The sequence below is a fragment of the Nannospalax galili genome, unplaced genomic scaffold (assembly GCF_000622305.1).
Source record: "Nannospalax galili isolate Female #2095 unplaced genomic scaffold, S.galili_v1.0 scaffold280, whole genome shotgun sequence".
Taxonomy (NCBI): Eukaryota; Metazoa; Chordata; class Mammalia; order Rodentia; family Spalacidae; genus Nannospalax; species Nannospalax galili.
In genome coordinates, this window is record NW_008347808.1 from 3,508,523 (window position 1) to 3,526,812 (window position 18,290).

Consider the following 18,290-nt stretch of genomic DNA (forward strand, 5'->3'; position numbering starts at 1 on the left):
TATATATATGTCTTGATGCATTAGAAATAGTACTGGCCTAGATGCCTTGGTTTGCTTCCCTGCTCAATAAAGATGATCATAGTATCTGCTTCTAAGCATCGTTAAGATCGTTCGTTTAAGTTGTCTACACCCCTAGCACTGGTTTAATTCTTAATAGGTGTTAAAATACTGATAGCTTTTTTTCCTCAAGAACCTCTGATTCAGTGTGCTTCTTTAAGTAAGTCCCTTCCCCAAAACTTATCTATGGAATCAAAGTATGGCTGGTATGATTTTGACAGTTCCGTCAAGCCAAGTCTTTTGGTGTCCTTTGACTTTGACAAAGGGAGGAAGCGAGGAGGAGGGAAAAGAAAGTAAATAGGGAAAGAAAACTAAGCAAAGGACAAAAGGATTAAAGAATCCATCTTTATAGTAAAGCTAAACCTCTGTTCTTGCAAGTTGTTCTTAAAACCAGTACTTTACTCACCTAGTTACTACCAAATCTCCACATAAAATAAGCTACTATAAGAGATATTTTCCTGTAGTTGATCTGTAAATTTTTGGCTCAGAAAAACGAGACACAAATTAAGTTCTAGCTAAATTTATGTATGGTGGTGGCTTTTCCTCCGCTATTAAGTAATGTTCACTGCTCAGTTTTTCTTCATTTTCCCACCACAAACATTGATACCAAATCCCAGTGTATCCAGTAAACCAAAATGCAGCAGTAAACACATGAAAAAATACCAGGGTCATAGAGAAAGGAAGGGGAAAACTAGAAGCATATGCCATATGTCCTAGTTTGTTTCTTCATTGCTGTGAAAAAACACTCTGTCCATTACCATCTTGGGAGGAAAGGGTTTATTTAGCTTACATATCCTGGGTCACAGTTCATCCAGGATCCCAGGGTAGGAACTCAGGGCAGGAACCTGGAGGCAGGAGCTGGAGCACAGGCCATGGAGGAACGCTGCTTACTGGCTTGCTCCCTTGGCCCCTGCTCAGCCTGCTTTCTTATGCAACACAGGCTCACCTGCCCAGGGGTGGCACCACCCACAGTGGGCTGGGCCCTCCCTCATCACTCATCAAGAAGATGCCCTTCAGACATGGCCACAGGCCAGTCCAATAGAGGCAATTACCCGAATGAGGCTCCCTCAACCCAGTTGTGTCAAGTTGACACTAAAGCTATCCAGCACACCATCTTATGCTTGAGCAAAGCTATGGACGTGAGAAGCTCTGTGTTTTCAAGAACTCAAGGATGTCTTTTGGGCTATTTTTGCTGGTGAGCCTGTTTATCTGTGCATATCTACATTCTACCTGTATATTAAGTTAATCCTTGTTTAGCAGGACCTACTGTGTGTTAGGATTGTACTTGGAGCAAAGGAGCAAAACAAAAGTAGTAAGTAAAGTGTGTTTTAGCGGGCTTCCTCATCTTTTTTTTGAGTATCTCTTATCCTGAAGATATCAGGGAGAAGAGACTGGACAAGGGTGATTCCACACATCTGTGATGACTCAAGTTATGCACAGTTCTGATTTTTTTCTTCTGATGACTTCAGAGGACTTCCGTTTACTTACTGCGACATCACACAAAGAGTAGGCTTTATGCCTGACTTTTACAACCTGCAAGATTGAGAATACATCACTAGAAACTTTAAAACATTCAGAGACTGTAAAGATTTCTCTTTTATGAAAGTTTTACCTATACTGGCGTTTTGAAAAAAAGCATCTAATTAGCTCAAGTATGAATCTATGCATGATTACAGATATCAATAGAAGGATACACTAAGTCCAAATCTCTGCTGTGCGAAGCTCACAGTGATAATTTCCACACCTGGTCATTTTCTCGCAAGCATTCTCGGCTTTTAGTCAAGCTAAAACATCTTTTTTTTTTTTTTAAGTAATGAATAGTCCTAATAATGAAGCTATCAGCAGGATCTGAATTGTTAATATCTACAAAATACAGCTATGAAAACTGCACACAGCACAAAATTAAATCACTCTGTTTTTTGTAGATTATGTATGATTGAATTGTTTGGGGCCATTGTCTGTCAGATGATAGCATATAACTATGTGCCTTTGTGCCTAGGAATGCTCAGGGATAAAAACTCTGAAGACACATTAACAGGTCTTCCCTCCTTGTATTTATCCTCCCAGGGAAACAGAAGTACCTATGTGCCAGCAGAAATGACTGCACCATTGATAAATTCCGGAGGAAAAATTGTCCATCTTGTCGCCTCCGGAAATGCTATGAAGCAGGAATGACTCTCGGAGGTATGATAATTTTTTTCTTCTTTGTCCTTGTCCTTCTTCTGCTCACCTCCTTCCTTTTCTCTAGAATTATTTCTTTAAGTCTGACTTCCACGGTAATGTTTCCAGGATGACCAGCTATTCGGTAGATACAGGCTGACTTTCTCATGGTGCTTTCTTTCTTTTTACCTATGTCCCTCATAACTTCACAATTTGTCATGTGACTAGGAAGTATGAGTATAGATTGGAAGCTAACAGACAGTGAGTGGGAGTGTACTTTATCAGGGACAGTTCCACAGGTGATCTACTGATACTGGCCTGATGCTATTCAGTGGTAGGGATGAGGAAACTAAGGAATCAAAACAGTCCAGGTGCAGAATGACCAAGACATAGGCTGGCCCCAAACACCCAGGATTATCTCTCACCTAACTGCTTCATCTGCTTTAGAGTCAGCCAACTGGAATGAGAGCCTGCTTCTGTTTGGATCATGTAGCTAGGCTGCCAAACAGAGCCAATTTCCTATCCGCAATCTCCCAGAAATCAGAAAGCCTTTTAATCATTTCCTTTTATTTACAAATCCATTGATCATTTCCAAAAGCATTTTTTTTCCAGTGGAACAGTAGCTTCTTAGACAGAAAATATAACTCTTTCATGGGTGACCCTCTATCATCAGTCTCTGTGTCCCATGAGCCTATGTCTACCATGACCTCTGTCACCATTCCAGACAGCTTCATATCAGTTGATTGACACATATTTTTCACGCTCCTATTTCTTCATCTCTTCATGTTTGCATTGTTCCAGGGCCAGAATCTTCCCTGCTGCCTCCTGCTTCCAAGAAGATGTGTCTTTAATGAAAAAGGAAGCTCATTAGTCTGCTTTGATTTAGAAATGTAGCGCAAAGAAAAACAAATCTATTTCTGAGAGGTTAAAACTATAACCTTGCACCTTATTATTCATTATCAATTGGGAAAACCCAAGTGACTGCAATCTAGCACTCTCTTTTCCCATCCCAGGGTTAATTTAGAGCAAATGTCTTATCTCTGGCTTTCTGGGGGGTACACAATGCTTCATCTGCCTAGGTGCACATTTATAGACATAAACTTATTTTCTAACTTGAAGGCAGGGCATGTTTGTGCCTTCATGTAGATAACTACATCCTTTCCATCTCACAGAGCTTTTAAGGAGGCCATAGTACATAAAACAAATTGGCCCAGGCTTGATCTGTAGCAGGTTCAACAGAAGCATTTTAAGAAAAGTGATGTCCCAGACATCACAGGTAGATGTTCTGTGAGTTATTTTTCCAGAAACAATTCAAATAAGATTCAAATGTTTGACAAAAGCCAACCTTGGTTTTGCTTGCTCTGTGTACTCCAAAGAAATCCTACAATTGTGATCTTCAGTGGGGAATAAGACACAGGACAGGTGGAAAGGACAGAAGGAAAACCAGGAGAGGTGGCAGACTGTTTGAAAGGAGAGGTTTGCCATATTAATTTTTCAAGTCCACAACTAGTGTTCTGATATGCATAACTTTTCAATTATTTAACGTCCTGTGAATTACACATAACACCCACTGGCTTCCAGATTGAGAACACCCGGTCTTGTCATCTTTTAAAAGGCATTGCAGCCCCATTTTGATACAGGTAAAGTTTAATTATAAAGTATTCCTCATTATAAAATATTCCACAGTGAGGATCAGATAAAAAGATGGATATAAACATCTTTGATAAATGAGAAAGTGCTAGACAATTCCTCAGTTTCATGTCTTAATCCATATCCTTCACTATGAAAAAGCCATCTGACATAATTCCAGTGAAGCCGTTTTGATAAAAAATCTGTGTATTACTGAAATGTTCACAATACAATAGAGCAGACATAAATTTGTAAATTAAATTATTGGAAAAAGTAATACAATCAGTCTTCACATTGGTTTATTGGAGAAAATGGTCAAATATAAATGGATTTGATGAGCACAATGTAGAATTGTTATGAATGGTTTTCAGGTGTCCATCATATACAAGTTACCATACTAGACACTAGAGCTTTAGACAGACAACCTCAAGATAGACAGATGCCCACAAGATATCATTTTTTTTTTGCCTTGCAGGAGACTGAACCCAGGGCCTTGGCCAACACAGCCATAGAAGGATTCTTCATGTTGTGTAAATGGCCTTACCTTTGAAATCAGGCAGACCTAGGTTAAAAGCCCAATTCCATTATTTACTGCATGCCCCCCTGTGAGCCTCAGTGTATACTATACACACAGAGTTACAGTGAAGATCAGATGGAAAGATGAATATAAATACTTTTGGTAAATGAGAACGTGCTAGACAAATGTGGGGGTATGAGGGTAGTGCAGTCACCAGTATACTAGCTAGAGGCAGGATGATCTTAGCACTTCTCAGTGACTTTCTACCTGAGCAACTTGGTTTACCATATAATATATAATGTGTAATATATAGCAACAGCCAATGAATTATCAGACATCATTCTTGATTACCTCACACTGGCAAGGTGCCATCAACATACTATTTGAAAAGTGATTTTAGTCATTTTAAAATTTATACATTAATCTTCAAGTATCAAATCAGTAAAAACCCAAGGAGCCACCCTCTTAGACCACTGCTTAAAGTAAATCTTTGTACATTGCTAAAGTTTTCATTATGTTCCATGATTTCTTGGCATAACCTCTTCCAAAGTTTATTGTTAATTTACAAACCCAGTGTATACCACAAATTTATTTAAACATTTGAGAGAGTGGTTGCACACGCATTTAATCCCAGCACTCAGGAGGCGAGGCAGGCGGATCGCTGTGAGTTCAAGGCCAGCCTGCTTTACTTAGTGGGTTCCACAACTGTTGCTACAAGGAGACCCTGTCTCAAAATAAATAAAAAAAATAGAGAAATAAAAGAAATCTCCAGTCATAGTGGCCTTTGTGAAGGCACTAGCAATATACTCATTTTCATAAGACTTGGGTTTAGCATAGACCCTCTGATTACCTTGAAGGAGAATTCATAATTTAATTTCATTTTTCTCATCCATCTCATTAAGATTAAATAATAAATCCTAAGACCACAATTAAGAATGTTACTTTCTGTTAGTCTCATCTCTTAGAGATTCTATTTCCCCCTTCTCCCGGAAGTACACATAGTCAAGACTTGCATATTTTGATTTGCATAGTAATTTTAAGCTACTCCTACGTGTGTACCTACACCAAACTGAATGTTTAGACTATTGAGGGAGTAGACAGCAAAGGCCTATTTTGATCTCTTATAAAATATGGCATTCGCTGGCAGAAGTCTGCTTGTTTGCAACATCTCATGATCTCTAGTATGGCTCTCTTTATGGTGCTCTATCTGCTGATCATGGGACTCTTAAGCTCAGAGATCCTTAATACATAAAGCCTTTTCTTTGTGGCTCCAGGCCTTTCTACCTATTCTCTTGCCTCTTTTCTCAGCAATTCATGGTATTTCTGAAAGGATATTATGGGTAGGTGAATTCTCAGGTTGGTTCCTTCAGGCTTTCAAATACTCATCCATGGGAAAATATATGCCTTTCTTTGTTCTTGGTTAACTTTGGCCTGCTTTTGAAAACCAACTAACTCCTTAAAAACTTTAAACCCCTAGCTTATTGTTCACTGAAGAAGTCACACAACTGCCTGGGTAAGGACGTTCCCTCCAGTGAATCAGTAGGGCTTTTTTTCACAATACGTAATTCAGAATAAATGCACAGACATCTACCACTTTGTTCTACAGTTCCCAGATATACTCCCAGTTTACAAGATGGAAAAAGGAAGAAAGAATTGCCTGTCTTACCATCTACTCTCCTGACAATTTTCTTCCCACTTCCCACTTGCCCTCTTATTCCTCTCCAAATATTATTGCTCATTGTATTTTAAAATTCATGAATTCTCAGTATTTAGTAAATAGTGTTATACCAAATTACCCCTTGCCCTGGACTATGGACTGTTACAGGCCTTTCAGGGATTTCAGGTAGCTGCTACAACCCAAAAGAGAGAAAGAACGATTGTATTAGTTGCTTTTCTGTTGCTGTGATAGAAACACTGACCCAAGCAATTTATAGAAGAGTTTATTTGAGCTTATGGTTCCAGCGGAATTACAGTCCATCATGGCAGGGAGGCATGGTGACTGGAGGTGTCTAGAGCAGGAGCAGCAGAAGCTAAGCTCTCACATCATCACGCAGGCGCAGGAAGCAAGAGAGCAACTGGATATCTGGCAAGGCTTAAGAACTCTCTAAGCCCACCCACAGTGACTTGCTTCCTCCAGGATAGCCACAGCTTCTAAAACCTCCCAAAACAGCGCCATCATCTGGGGACAATGTCCAAACATTTGGAGCCTATAGGGGACATTTTCATTCAAACCACCACAACTATGGAACCCTAGATCATGTGAGAACTTGATGAGGTGTACAGCATTTCTTTCAAAGGTCATTTGAGCTTGCAATCCCAACACTCAAGAGGCTGACACAAGAATATCACAATTTCAAGGCCATCCTGGTCTACACAGTGAGTTCCAGGCCAGCCAGGACTACAGTATAAAATTCTGTCTCAATAAATAAAGAAAAAAGTTATCTGAGAAGTCTGTTTCCTAATAGGAAGTTGAACTCTGCTTATGAAAATAAAGCCTCAACATATAAACAGATTTTTATAATGTCTATGAATTCTTTAGTTGGGTAGATGACTCAGGAGCCCCCCTGGCTGTGGTCTGATAGCATCCTGGAGGTATGAACATCCTTGCAACTTTTACTGTTGAAGATAGTCCTGATGCCAGCTGCCTCATCATTCACAACCCACAAGAGAAGCCTGGCATTGATATTTCCAGATCAAATATCCTGGTTGCAAGAAAACGATTCCATTGCTGATATACAATTTATAACATGGTTCTTCATGCATTTCTTCATTCATCTAAGTGCTGTCATCTTTCCATGGACTCCCTCACCTACAAATACTTTTAATGACTAAGTATTGAGTATTGTATGTATTGTAACAGACACTATGATTAGTGTTTGGGGAGGGAGAGCTGAATAAGACTTAAACTTTTAAATGTTTTAAAAAGTATATAAGGCCAATAAGGTGGCTCCACGGGTAAAGACACTTGCTGGCAGGCTCAAACAACCTGTGTTTAATCCCTGGAATCACATTCTGGAAGGAAAGAACTAACTCCCAAAGGTTGTACTCTTACCTCCACACCTGAACATATGCATCCTTGCACACATTCATGCATACACATACCTAAATATAAACATACATTAAATGAATAAATGCTAAAAAATTATGTCAAGTAAGAGGATCCAATGATAATGGATATATTTTAGCCTTAAGGGATAAACAGGAAGTTATCAGAATTAAGTCTAGTAAGGGAAAGTTCATTAAAGCCAATGAGCACAGATTAAATAAAAACTCACAGAGATAAAATATGATAAGGGTTTAAAGGGTTTAAAGAAAAGCAAGCAAATTAACAAAGAGAGGAAAATATGGAAGCCAAGCTGTAACCACACTAAAAATGAATGTGGTTATTATGCCTAGAAGTTTAATTTCAGGCAGTTGAAGATTTATGGTTACCAGACAGGCATGAAAATGTGTCATGGTTTTCGTGTGTGTGTGTGTGTGTGTGTGTGTGTGTGTGTGTGTGCGTTCTTCAGAAAATTCTTGACAGCCTGTATGTTACACTAGTAAGGGCTTACATTTTGCAAAATGGGACATAAAAGCTGAGAAATTTCTAGCATCAAATCCTGCTGATTTCCTAGATTTGGTTCTAGGAGCTTGTTGCCTCTACTTAGATTGATACCCACAAGTACAAGAAACACTGGCCTAAACCAAAGCAAGTGCTTGTGTAAAGAATTCACATGTGTATCAGAAGCAAATTGCCTTGGTCTTAGCCTTAATTTACCAGTGTAGGCTTTGAGAAAACATGACAGTAGATGCTGTAAAAAAACTGATTTATAGGTTCAAATAAGGGGAGGAAATCTGAGTGTGGTTCTTCTGAAGAAGATTTGCATCATACATCACAGGACTTAGTGAGCTGTTTAATAAAACGAACTGAGGTGCTTTGCAAATCAGGGTTCCCAACCTTAAGTTGCATGTCCCCACTTTTCACATAATACATATTAAAATCCTACCAAAGCACTATTTTCTGGGATACACTGAAAAAAAACCTAAGTATGAATAAAGACTTTATTTCTGCAGGAAAATATTATACCTACTCTAGGCCATTCATTTTGGAGATGTGTTGGTGTCATCACTTACTAGGTGACTCAACCAAGAGTGCATTAATGATCAACAGCAGACCATTCTCAGTCTCAGTGCCAATGGCTACTAAATCCACTAAAGAATGCCAGGTCAGGTCTGTAGCACAATTTTCATTCACAAAGGACAGGAGGCAAAAGCAGCTGATGCAAAAGCACAGACACTACCCACAATACCTAATAGCTGCAGGCACATAATTCAAGTAGCATGCTAGACACAATACTTTAAGAAACAGAATGACTTCCAGTATCACAAAAGTTAATCACTAAAAATCTTGGATATCTAGTGTTTAACAATTCTATTGAACACTGTGTGATCAGCATTCATATATCTGCCCAGAACACCAACATGATGCTACCACACAATGAATTAGTTCTATGTATGTAGCCATGTTTGACAGGCAGCAAAGTGTTATAAAGAATTAACAACTAGGGAGTTGGCATAGCAGTGCACTACTATAAGCCCAGCACTCAGAAAGCTGAAGCAGGAGGATCATGAGTTTGAAGCCAACATGAAATAGAAAAAAACACAATTTCAAAAGCAAAACAAATATAGCTCAGTGGTAGAGTACATGCCTAACATGTACAAGGAATGACTGCCAAAACAAAAATAAAAATAACAAATCTGGAGCTCAGTCACTAAGATTTCCTCACTTCTTTAACTCTCTAGACTAGAGCTCCAAAAGTTCTCAGTCTGGTAATGCAATCACTAAGTCTGAGGTCTAAATGTATTTCTTTCCACACACAATTCTCAGATAGCTGAGTGCTTTAACGGTTCTGCATCATGAAAGCACATACAGAGGAGCAAAATTACCCTATGAATTTAAGCATCAACATGTACAATATATTACTGACACTTAGAACATCCTAGTACATTTGTGGCACTGAGGATGAAGCTCAGGGCCTCACACATGCTCAACAAGCACTGCCACTGAGTTATAATCACAACCCCTTTTCAATTTTTTAATTGGCACTCTTGATTTATTGTTCATTTGTATTAAATCAAGCATTCGTGTGTCATTAAAAACTTATGAGAAGTAGGTAGACATCACCTAGTACCCTCCATCAGGACAATTCTCACAACGGATGATAAATGTATTTGCTAATAAGTGTCTCATAATATTAAAATAATCAATAAATTAAAAAGTTAAAAGTATTTAAAAGTTGTTTAAAAGGATTTATGAATAAAAATTAAGATGCAGGCCTTCCTTGTCTTTAGTCCTGACCTTGCTATTTACTATCTTGCTGATCTTGGGAAAATGTTTACATCTCTCTGAGCCTCAGTTTCTCCAACTATGCTATGGGAATAATATTTTGTAGTTATTATATGTGAAAATAAACTAATATGGAGTAGGTACATAATAAAAATTGCTGTACCCTATACGCCTTTTCTAGGTGAAAGTGGATCTTTGTGTTCACTGGCAGTACTACAGACATTTTTCTCTGCTTTTACAGTATGGCTCTTAGTTCTTGATCCTCAGTTCTTTGGTTTCTGATTTATCCTTGAATCAGCTCTTGAAGTTTTCTTTCCATGAAAATATTTCTACTCCAGTTGGATACACACACAAACACACACACACACACACACACACACACACACACACACACACACACACACACCACTTTCCAGGGAAAAACTATACTCTTCAACTGTGATTTTCAAAGGAACTTGTATGTAGAGAGACCATACATTCTATCTCTTACCTCCAAACCAAGTTAGCTGGGAAAGCACATCAATGTGCACCCTGTCTCTGATCATTTCATTTTAGAGAACTATACTTAGAGGTACATAATAATGTTTTCTAATCATCAAAACTGTTGATACTTGAATATATAATTCTTGAAAGTTGCTTGTAAAATTTCTCTTTAAAATCTTTGAGTAACTGAAATGTGATAGCAGGTTTTTATTGCTGTTCATTTTTGCTATGAGTGCTCCAAAATCCCTCATTTGCCCTGGAAAGAGAAAAATGATGTCCTAGTAATATTTTCCTAATATACTAAGCAAAATGCAAGGAGTAGACAATGCACAGCAGGTCATGTTTCTGTATTTATACATATACATACACACATACATGCATACACACAGAGAGAGAGAGAGGGAGAGAGAGGGAGTCTTGCAAAGTCAAGTACTTTCCAAATGTAACAATTAGAAAAGCTTCATTGTTGATAATGTAACTGCTTCTTTGTAATCATTATGTTTATTGTTACGAACTGTGGGATGTGTTTCCTAAGACCACAAAAGTTTAAACTTTTCCTATTATACTGAACATAGACAATTTACTTGAATAACATGCTTTTTGAGAGACTTTTGATCATCTTTTAAGGTCATACTGCTTAGATGCAGAACTAGGGAAAGAAATACATGCCTACTCAGAAACCAGTAGAGCATTCAGATTACCTGTTATTGATAATATTTCCATGACAACAGATACATGAAGCAAGCTGAAAGTGGAATGAATTGCTACCCTAAATCACCTCTCTTGTAATCATATTCTGTTCTTAGGCCATTCAAGATGTGCTAAGTGTAAACCCAGGCATACCACTTTCTTAGTTTCCTACTGACTTACCATTCCATTGAATAAAGGTTTCTGGGGCTGAAGTGAGAATGAACTGATCAGGGATGTTTCAGCCTTCTAGCAGTCGGCAATTAAAAATGTGTGAGCACTAATCGCTTTAAGAGAACTTGAACTGGCATTTGATACTAAGAAGAAATATAAATCTTGACCAAGATGAAAGGTCACCAGCCCAGGCCTGCACAGTGGGGTATCATACTGGCCACAACAAAACCAAAAAAATACTGAGGATTCTTCTCCTTCGTGGAAAATAAGGCATGGAAGCTTTAACTAATGAGCCACTTGGCACACAGACATTCATTTCAAAATGATTCCATTTCCTGGCTGAATGATGATACTGGAATTCTTATGGGAGAGTAGTTTGGCCCATGCAAAAATAAAATGCAAAGACCGCCAATAATGAAACTCTATTAGTCTTTGAATGGCTTTAATGAAAACTATTAAATTGTACCTTCCTATTCTTTCCTCCACATACTTCCTACTGTGAAATATTATTTCTTAGCCATTGTGTACAGAGAGGTACATAAACATACACTCACATAAATTCTTGATTACAATTGTCAATAGAGCAGAAAAGAAGAAAAAATCCAAGTAAACAATTTTTCCACTTCTCTGTCTCACTTTGTCATATAAGTAGATAGGAAAAGAGGCATAGAAACTTCCATTGAAAAATGGCAGCCACACTCTCTCCATCTGTGCATGCTGCCTTCTGTATCAGAGGACCTTCTTCAGACCTCTGATTAGGGAGTATGCTAGGTACAAGTCCATCTTCCACAATACCACTCTTTTGTGCTAGAAAAATTTCAGTTTGGCACTAAACATCTCAAAACCACCGGACAGTGAAGGAAGGCCATAATCAAGATGAGGGCTCTAGCAGGCTTTAGTGGATAGAAAAAAAGTGGAGTCTGAAACTCAAGAGATTAAACTTTTAATCCTCAACATAAATTCTGACATTGAGGCAGTGGGTACTCTTTTGTTTAGTGAATTCCCTCAGTGGGTTCCATAATGTTTCCCTACTTCACAGGGATGTTGTAAGCACTATTTCTAGAAGCAATAGCTAATGCCATTCATGTAGTTATACAGACTATGATTATTGTTTCCTATAATGTAGCCTTGACAGAGTGCACTTTGATTGTTTTTGATCATATGTGATGGAAGCCAGACACTGACTCAGTTGAATACAGAGAAGATCAGGTTCTGTCAGTTGTTTTGCATGGTGTGCTGCTTGGAAAAACTATGCTGATAGTAATCACGATGCTGCCTCAGAAAAGAAGCTAAGTGTGTCTTAGACCCCTGTGGGCAACTTTACTACTTTATTAAGGCTATTTTTAGAATTTCACCTTGGTTTCCATCTTTCTTTTCTTGACTTCTGCCAAAGTTCCAGTTTTCGGCCTCAGGGACCATCAAAGAGGTGAAGGAAGTAGCTCATCCACAGACATTCAATTTTTACTTTTCCCGGAGAAGGTACCAGCCAGTCTCTCTCTTAAAACAAGAGGATACTAGAATGAGAAGCCCTCTTCTCTCCAAAGTCAAGGTGACTCTGTTTTCAGTAGACCACACAACTTGAGCTTTTCCTAAGGCGGAAGAAGGCAAAATCTCAGAACTAATTCCTGCTTCTTTTGTTCCTAACTAATGTTAGGATGGTGGAGGAAGTAGCTCTGACTTCCTTTTTCTCACCTTTTCTTTCCTTTCCCACTCTTCTACTGCTCCCTCGCAGAAAACTCTTGCCTCTCATCAGATCAAGTACGAGATCTCACAAGCCAAAAATGTCAGCCATATTGATGCAAAAGGAGAGGCCCTTAGCATTTGTAGTTTCTTGCTCTGTCTCTGCCCCAAGCCTCCATATTGAAATCAGTTTCCTCCTTGTGGAGGCCCAGTATGCAAGGCCTGAACAGACAAATATGAAAGCAAAAGTGCTCTGTCTGCCTTATCTTGGGCCTGCCTTTCCTGTCCCTTCTCCAGTCACCACACACACACACACACACACACACACACACACACACACCAGCACCACCAGTACTACCACCTCCACCTCCACAAATATACATCACCACCACACACACATGCACACACACATACCACACCACCTACACATACACACACACACACACACACACACACACACACACAGGTAACACCACCAGCTACACATACACTTATACACCACCGTTACCTACACACATATACACATACCACCATCACCACCACCACCTACATACACAATCATACATCACCACCACCTACACACATGAACACTCATACACCACCACCACCACCTACACACATGCACACATACCACCATAACCACCACCACCATCATCACTATAACCACCACTTACACAAACATACATTACCACCACCACCTACACACACAAAGAATCATACACCACCACCACCGACATACACACTCACATGCCACCACCACCTACATACACAAATGCTCACATACCACCACCTACATACACATGCACACATATCACTACCTACACACACACTCACACACCACCACCACCATCCACATGCACACACCATTACTACCACCTGCACACATATGCATATACACCACCACCACCACAACCTATACAAATATACACCATCACCTACATACACACACAACACTACCACCACCTACACACACATGCACACATACCACCACCAGTACCACCTACACACACATACCACCACCACCACCACCACCACCACCACCACCTGTACACATAGTAACCATCATCACCACCTACACACACACACACACACGCACACATACACACACATGCACACAACACCGAGGGAGGAAGGGAGGAGGGCGGGCAGGAGGGCGGCAGGGCGGGCAGGAGGGCGGCTCCCAGAGCCCAGAGCGCTGGCGGCACAATGCACCAGCGAAAACGGGAGGGCGGGGCCTCTGGAGAGCTCAGGGATCCGGACCACTATGTTTATACCCCGCACCGCGCTCCACACCCACACCACCCCCACCCCCCCCCCCCCCCCCCCCCCCCCCTGTACACATAGTAACCAACAGCACCCCCCACACACACACACACACACGCACACATACACACACATGCACACAACACCACTACCACCACCACCTACATACACATACATGTGTGTACATACACAAGACATGCTTGCACATATGTCCACAATCTTTGCCTTTTTCCTTACTCAGACACATTCTGAGGGGAAAAAGCCAAGAAAAAACTTCAAGAGCGACAACTCCCCTTCCTTGGGGCAAAATTTTCATCTTCTAGCCGACATGAGTTTCTTTAAAGTGGATTGAAAGGCTAATGTGGTTTTTTTTTTTTTTTACTGCTTTCTATTCGCTTGCATATTGCATATTTCTGCTAGTGAAATTTCCCTTTACTAAAACCATTAATACACCAATGGCATTTTCTTATTTACAACAGACTGACAGAATTAATGCTGTTAACATTGGTACTGTTTCCTTTTTCTCTTTTCTTTCTTTTTTTTAAAAACTCTCATTTGCTTTCCAGGTCATGCTGACCTGTTCAGCATGGACTGTTTCACATTTGTTTTTAATGTCAGTTTAAATGTAATTGTAAAAGCATGTATGCTCTAAATTCGTGTAGTTACTTTTTCCAGTGGAAAAGCTTGGTATGCAAAAGCATTTCCAGGCTCTACAATTTCACATGAGCAGGTTTGGGCTGATGACCTTGTGCTCCTCACTCAGGGTGGCATCTGTACAGTGACCCCCTTTCTTTTGGCTCAGTAGGCAGAGAGAGGAGACTTGGAAATAGTTTCTGTGATTTGGCAAGGATGTGCAGCATTGCATATCATTCTATTATTAATTATGTTTACTCCTCCATGAACTAAAAACCATTAGACTAAATAGTGCAACATAAACCTTGAAAGATAAAATTTGATATTCTTTCCCCCTGGCCATGCCTCTGACTGAGAATTGGGACAGGGAGGTGAATGGGGGAGGGGGCAAGGAGCCTTTTTGCCTGAGGGAATCTGGCGTACATTTTTAGTCCCACTTGGTTACAGTCCCCTGCTAATCTCCCACTACATACTTGCAAAAGATTGATTCTGTTCTCTCCCTGTTGTCCTTGTCCTAATTCTTCCCAATCCAATCCCAGCTCCCATTTCTTGCTAGTAACATTTTGGTCAAGCTGATGGAAAGTAAAGACCACCAATCTACAAGTTCAGACACACAATTCTGTCTTTTGTTCTGCCACCATCTAGCTATGTGACCTTGGCAAGCTTAATCTTTGGCCTTCAGTCTCCCCAGTTATAAAATAAGGGAAGAGATAGGAATAGACAAAATGTGGGCATACAAACTTGTTTTTGGAAATGGAATGTTTTCTTTAAACAAAATCAGATAAAGAATTCCAAATGTAGGTATAGAATATATCACTGCAGCACCGGTTTGAAAGGAGGTCACATGCTAAGGCCCACTTTGCCTTCCCACAAGTACCCTAGAAAGGCATATAAGTCTCTCAGGGCTCAACTAGTGTCCTGGACTGAACCTTTTGAATCCAGATTCTCTCTCCCATTAGATTTTACTCCTGACTGAAACTATAAAGTTCAGAAAGAAGTTTCTTTTTTTCTAGAAAAAAAAAGTTCACCTATTTAAGATAAAGAGCATGAAAGTAGAGTGATGTGAGGCTCAGTAAGAGTTGAGAGCCATCATTGATTGATCTATGTAATTTACTCTGTGTTAAGTAATGTACACGCATCCCCTTTGGGAAAATCACAACACTGTGAGGTAGATCCTCTTATTATCTAACAGTTCTGAAACCTATCAGTTTGGCTCTCAATCATTCACTTGGATGAGATACCCAAAAGTGGAAAATAATACTTCTCACAATTTGCCAATGTAGGCAGCTTTTCAGAGTGTTTCTAGCTAGAGAGCCATTCTATGCAGCAGTCAGGTCAGATTGTCACCAAGAAATTGACAAGAAAAGTAAAGGGAAAAGCAAAGGATGTGTTCATGGTCACACATCACATAAGACTCTGATACTATCACCAACCAATAATGAAAATAAGTCCTTTGAAATAACATTTTAAAACTTCAGTGCCATTTATGCCTTCTGCCTCCTGTAGTTCAGTGTATATTTTACCATGTTTAAATTCTTTTCATAAGATAGAATTAGCGTTCCACTCTAAGATGTCACCACAGTGTCAACAGTGTTGATATTCCTTGAAACAACCTTAAGATTCATATACTAATATTGTCTCCATTTTACACAGTTAATTTAGGTACAGAAAGATATAATCTTTCCCTAAGTCTCATAGCAATAGACCTGTGGTTACAAATGAGCCTTTCTTTTTAACTAATCTTCTTTCTGTGTGAATGAGGAAAATGAGATCAGAGAAGGAATGAATCCCTAGGTGTGGGAAGAGCTTCCTTGACTAGGATTCCTCTCCCCTTCTAACCCTAAAATAATATAATGAGATCCTCTGCCTCCAGTCCTAATAGGAGGAAAGATGATTGACATGATTTATGCCAGAGCTCCAAATAAACTTTCTCCAGGTCAAAATTCACCTGAAGAGTTCTGTCTGTTCAGAATATTATCTAGTTACTCCTACCCCTAACACTCAGGAAACATTTCAGAACAGGGAGCTGAAAGAATCTAAGAGCCAGAGGACGAAGAGGAGTGTTATGAAATGCTGTCCTCTGGACATGGCACAATTGTTGTACTCATGAAGCCACAGCAGCTGTGGTTACCTGCACAAGGTCATGTCAGTTAAAACTGCCAGCATAAAAGTGGGATGAAGCACTGAGGCCCCACCCCTAACTGAAGAGCTCTTGACAATTGATGGCTGATAGAAAAAAAAAAAAGAGAGTCAGTTTTCTTTAAGGGAGTGGCTCCTGGCAGGCTGCCTATGCGCCAGTGGATGGCCCTACACCCACACACATATTAGCAGCATTAACTGGACTGTGTGAGTTATATTTTTTAAAGGAACATGTAGGTTGGAGGGAGATATATTGAGGGGCATCAGGGAGAGTTGGACAGAGGGATTGGGGTTGTGTATGATCAAGATAACATAAACATGAGTGAAATTTTCAAAGAATTTTAAAAAGAACAGTATTCATTGAAGAAACTGACATGCTTCCCTTAGGTAATGCATGAAGATTTTTCACCATCCCTAACTCTTCCTGTTTATATTTGCCAAGCTTTTTTTTACCCATCTATCTTTCTGCCTTACTTATATGGTATTTGAATTCATGATCATTAGACTTAAGCATTATGATATATAACCACTGCACATGGGCACACACACACACATGCACACACACACACAAGTGCACTCACATAAGTATAGCCTAGTCTAGTTTCACAGAGAACTTGTAGAAAAGCATACTTCTACATTTACTTAATATCTAGACATATTTGACATCTGAATTTGGTTTTCTAGGCAGTCATATGCTGCAGAAACTCAACTGTTGTTTTTTTCACTTCATAATGTGTTAGACTTATGTCTCCTGATATGTATTGTGTCCTATCAACCCTGCCCTCTCCCCTTCCTCATGACAAATTAAGTCACCTGTGACATGTTTACTTCATACTCTTTGAGAGTGGATGAAGAATGAGGATACCATCTTGAAGAGCTCACTTTATCCCAGATAGTCTTTGATTTAGTCCTCATGAGTGGCCTAAGAAGTAAATAGGAGCAACACCTCTTTACAAATGAAGAAACTGCATTTCAGATAAGCTGAGTAAAGAGTTCAGAGTTATTAAGCTAATAATTGTGAGAGCTTGGATTTGAACCCTTTTCTAACTTCAAATCCTATTCTTTTTTCTATACACCATCTTCTGTAATGAAAGTATATTAGTTTGCTATTAATGTATAACATAGTACCACAAACTTAGCAACTTCAAATAATACCCATGAATCAACATACAGTTATGTACATCAGAAGTCTGGCATAGCATGGCTACCTTCTCAGTTAATTGTCTCACATAGATAAAATCTAGATGTTGCCAGCCTGTGTTCTAACTTAGAGCCCAGGGTCCTGTGCTAAGCTTGTGTGATACCGGCAGGATTCTGTTCTTTATGGTTGCAGGACTGTCACTTCTATTACAACTTCCTATGTGGTTATCAGTCAAGGGCCACTCTCAGCTCCTGGAGGATGCCCTCTTTCCTGGCTTTGTGGACTGTACTTTCTAAGCCAGCCACACAGAATTTTCCTAGTGTTGAATTGTCTCAAATGGTATAGGTCTTAATGGAAAAATCTCAGCATTTTAAGAGCTTACCTGATCAGATCAGGGC

At 39.6% G+C, this 18,290-nt stretch overlaps 1 protein-coding gene across 1 annotated transcript in view; it reads left to right on the forward strand.

Annotated features, from left to right (window-relative positions):
• The window catches only part of Ar (androgen receptor), a 184,240-nt gene that overhangs the window by 142,483 nt on the left and 23,467 nt on the right, over nt 1–18,290 (forward strand). Inside the window, exon 3 of the mRNA XM_008844366.3 lies at nt 2,125–2,241. Coding sequence (XP_008842588.1) covers nt 2,125–2,241 — 117 coding nt within the window. The remainder of the gene's footprint in view (nt 1–2,124; nt 2,242–18,290) is intronic.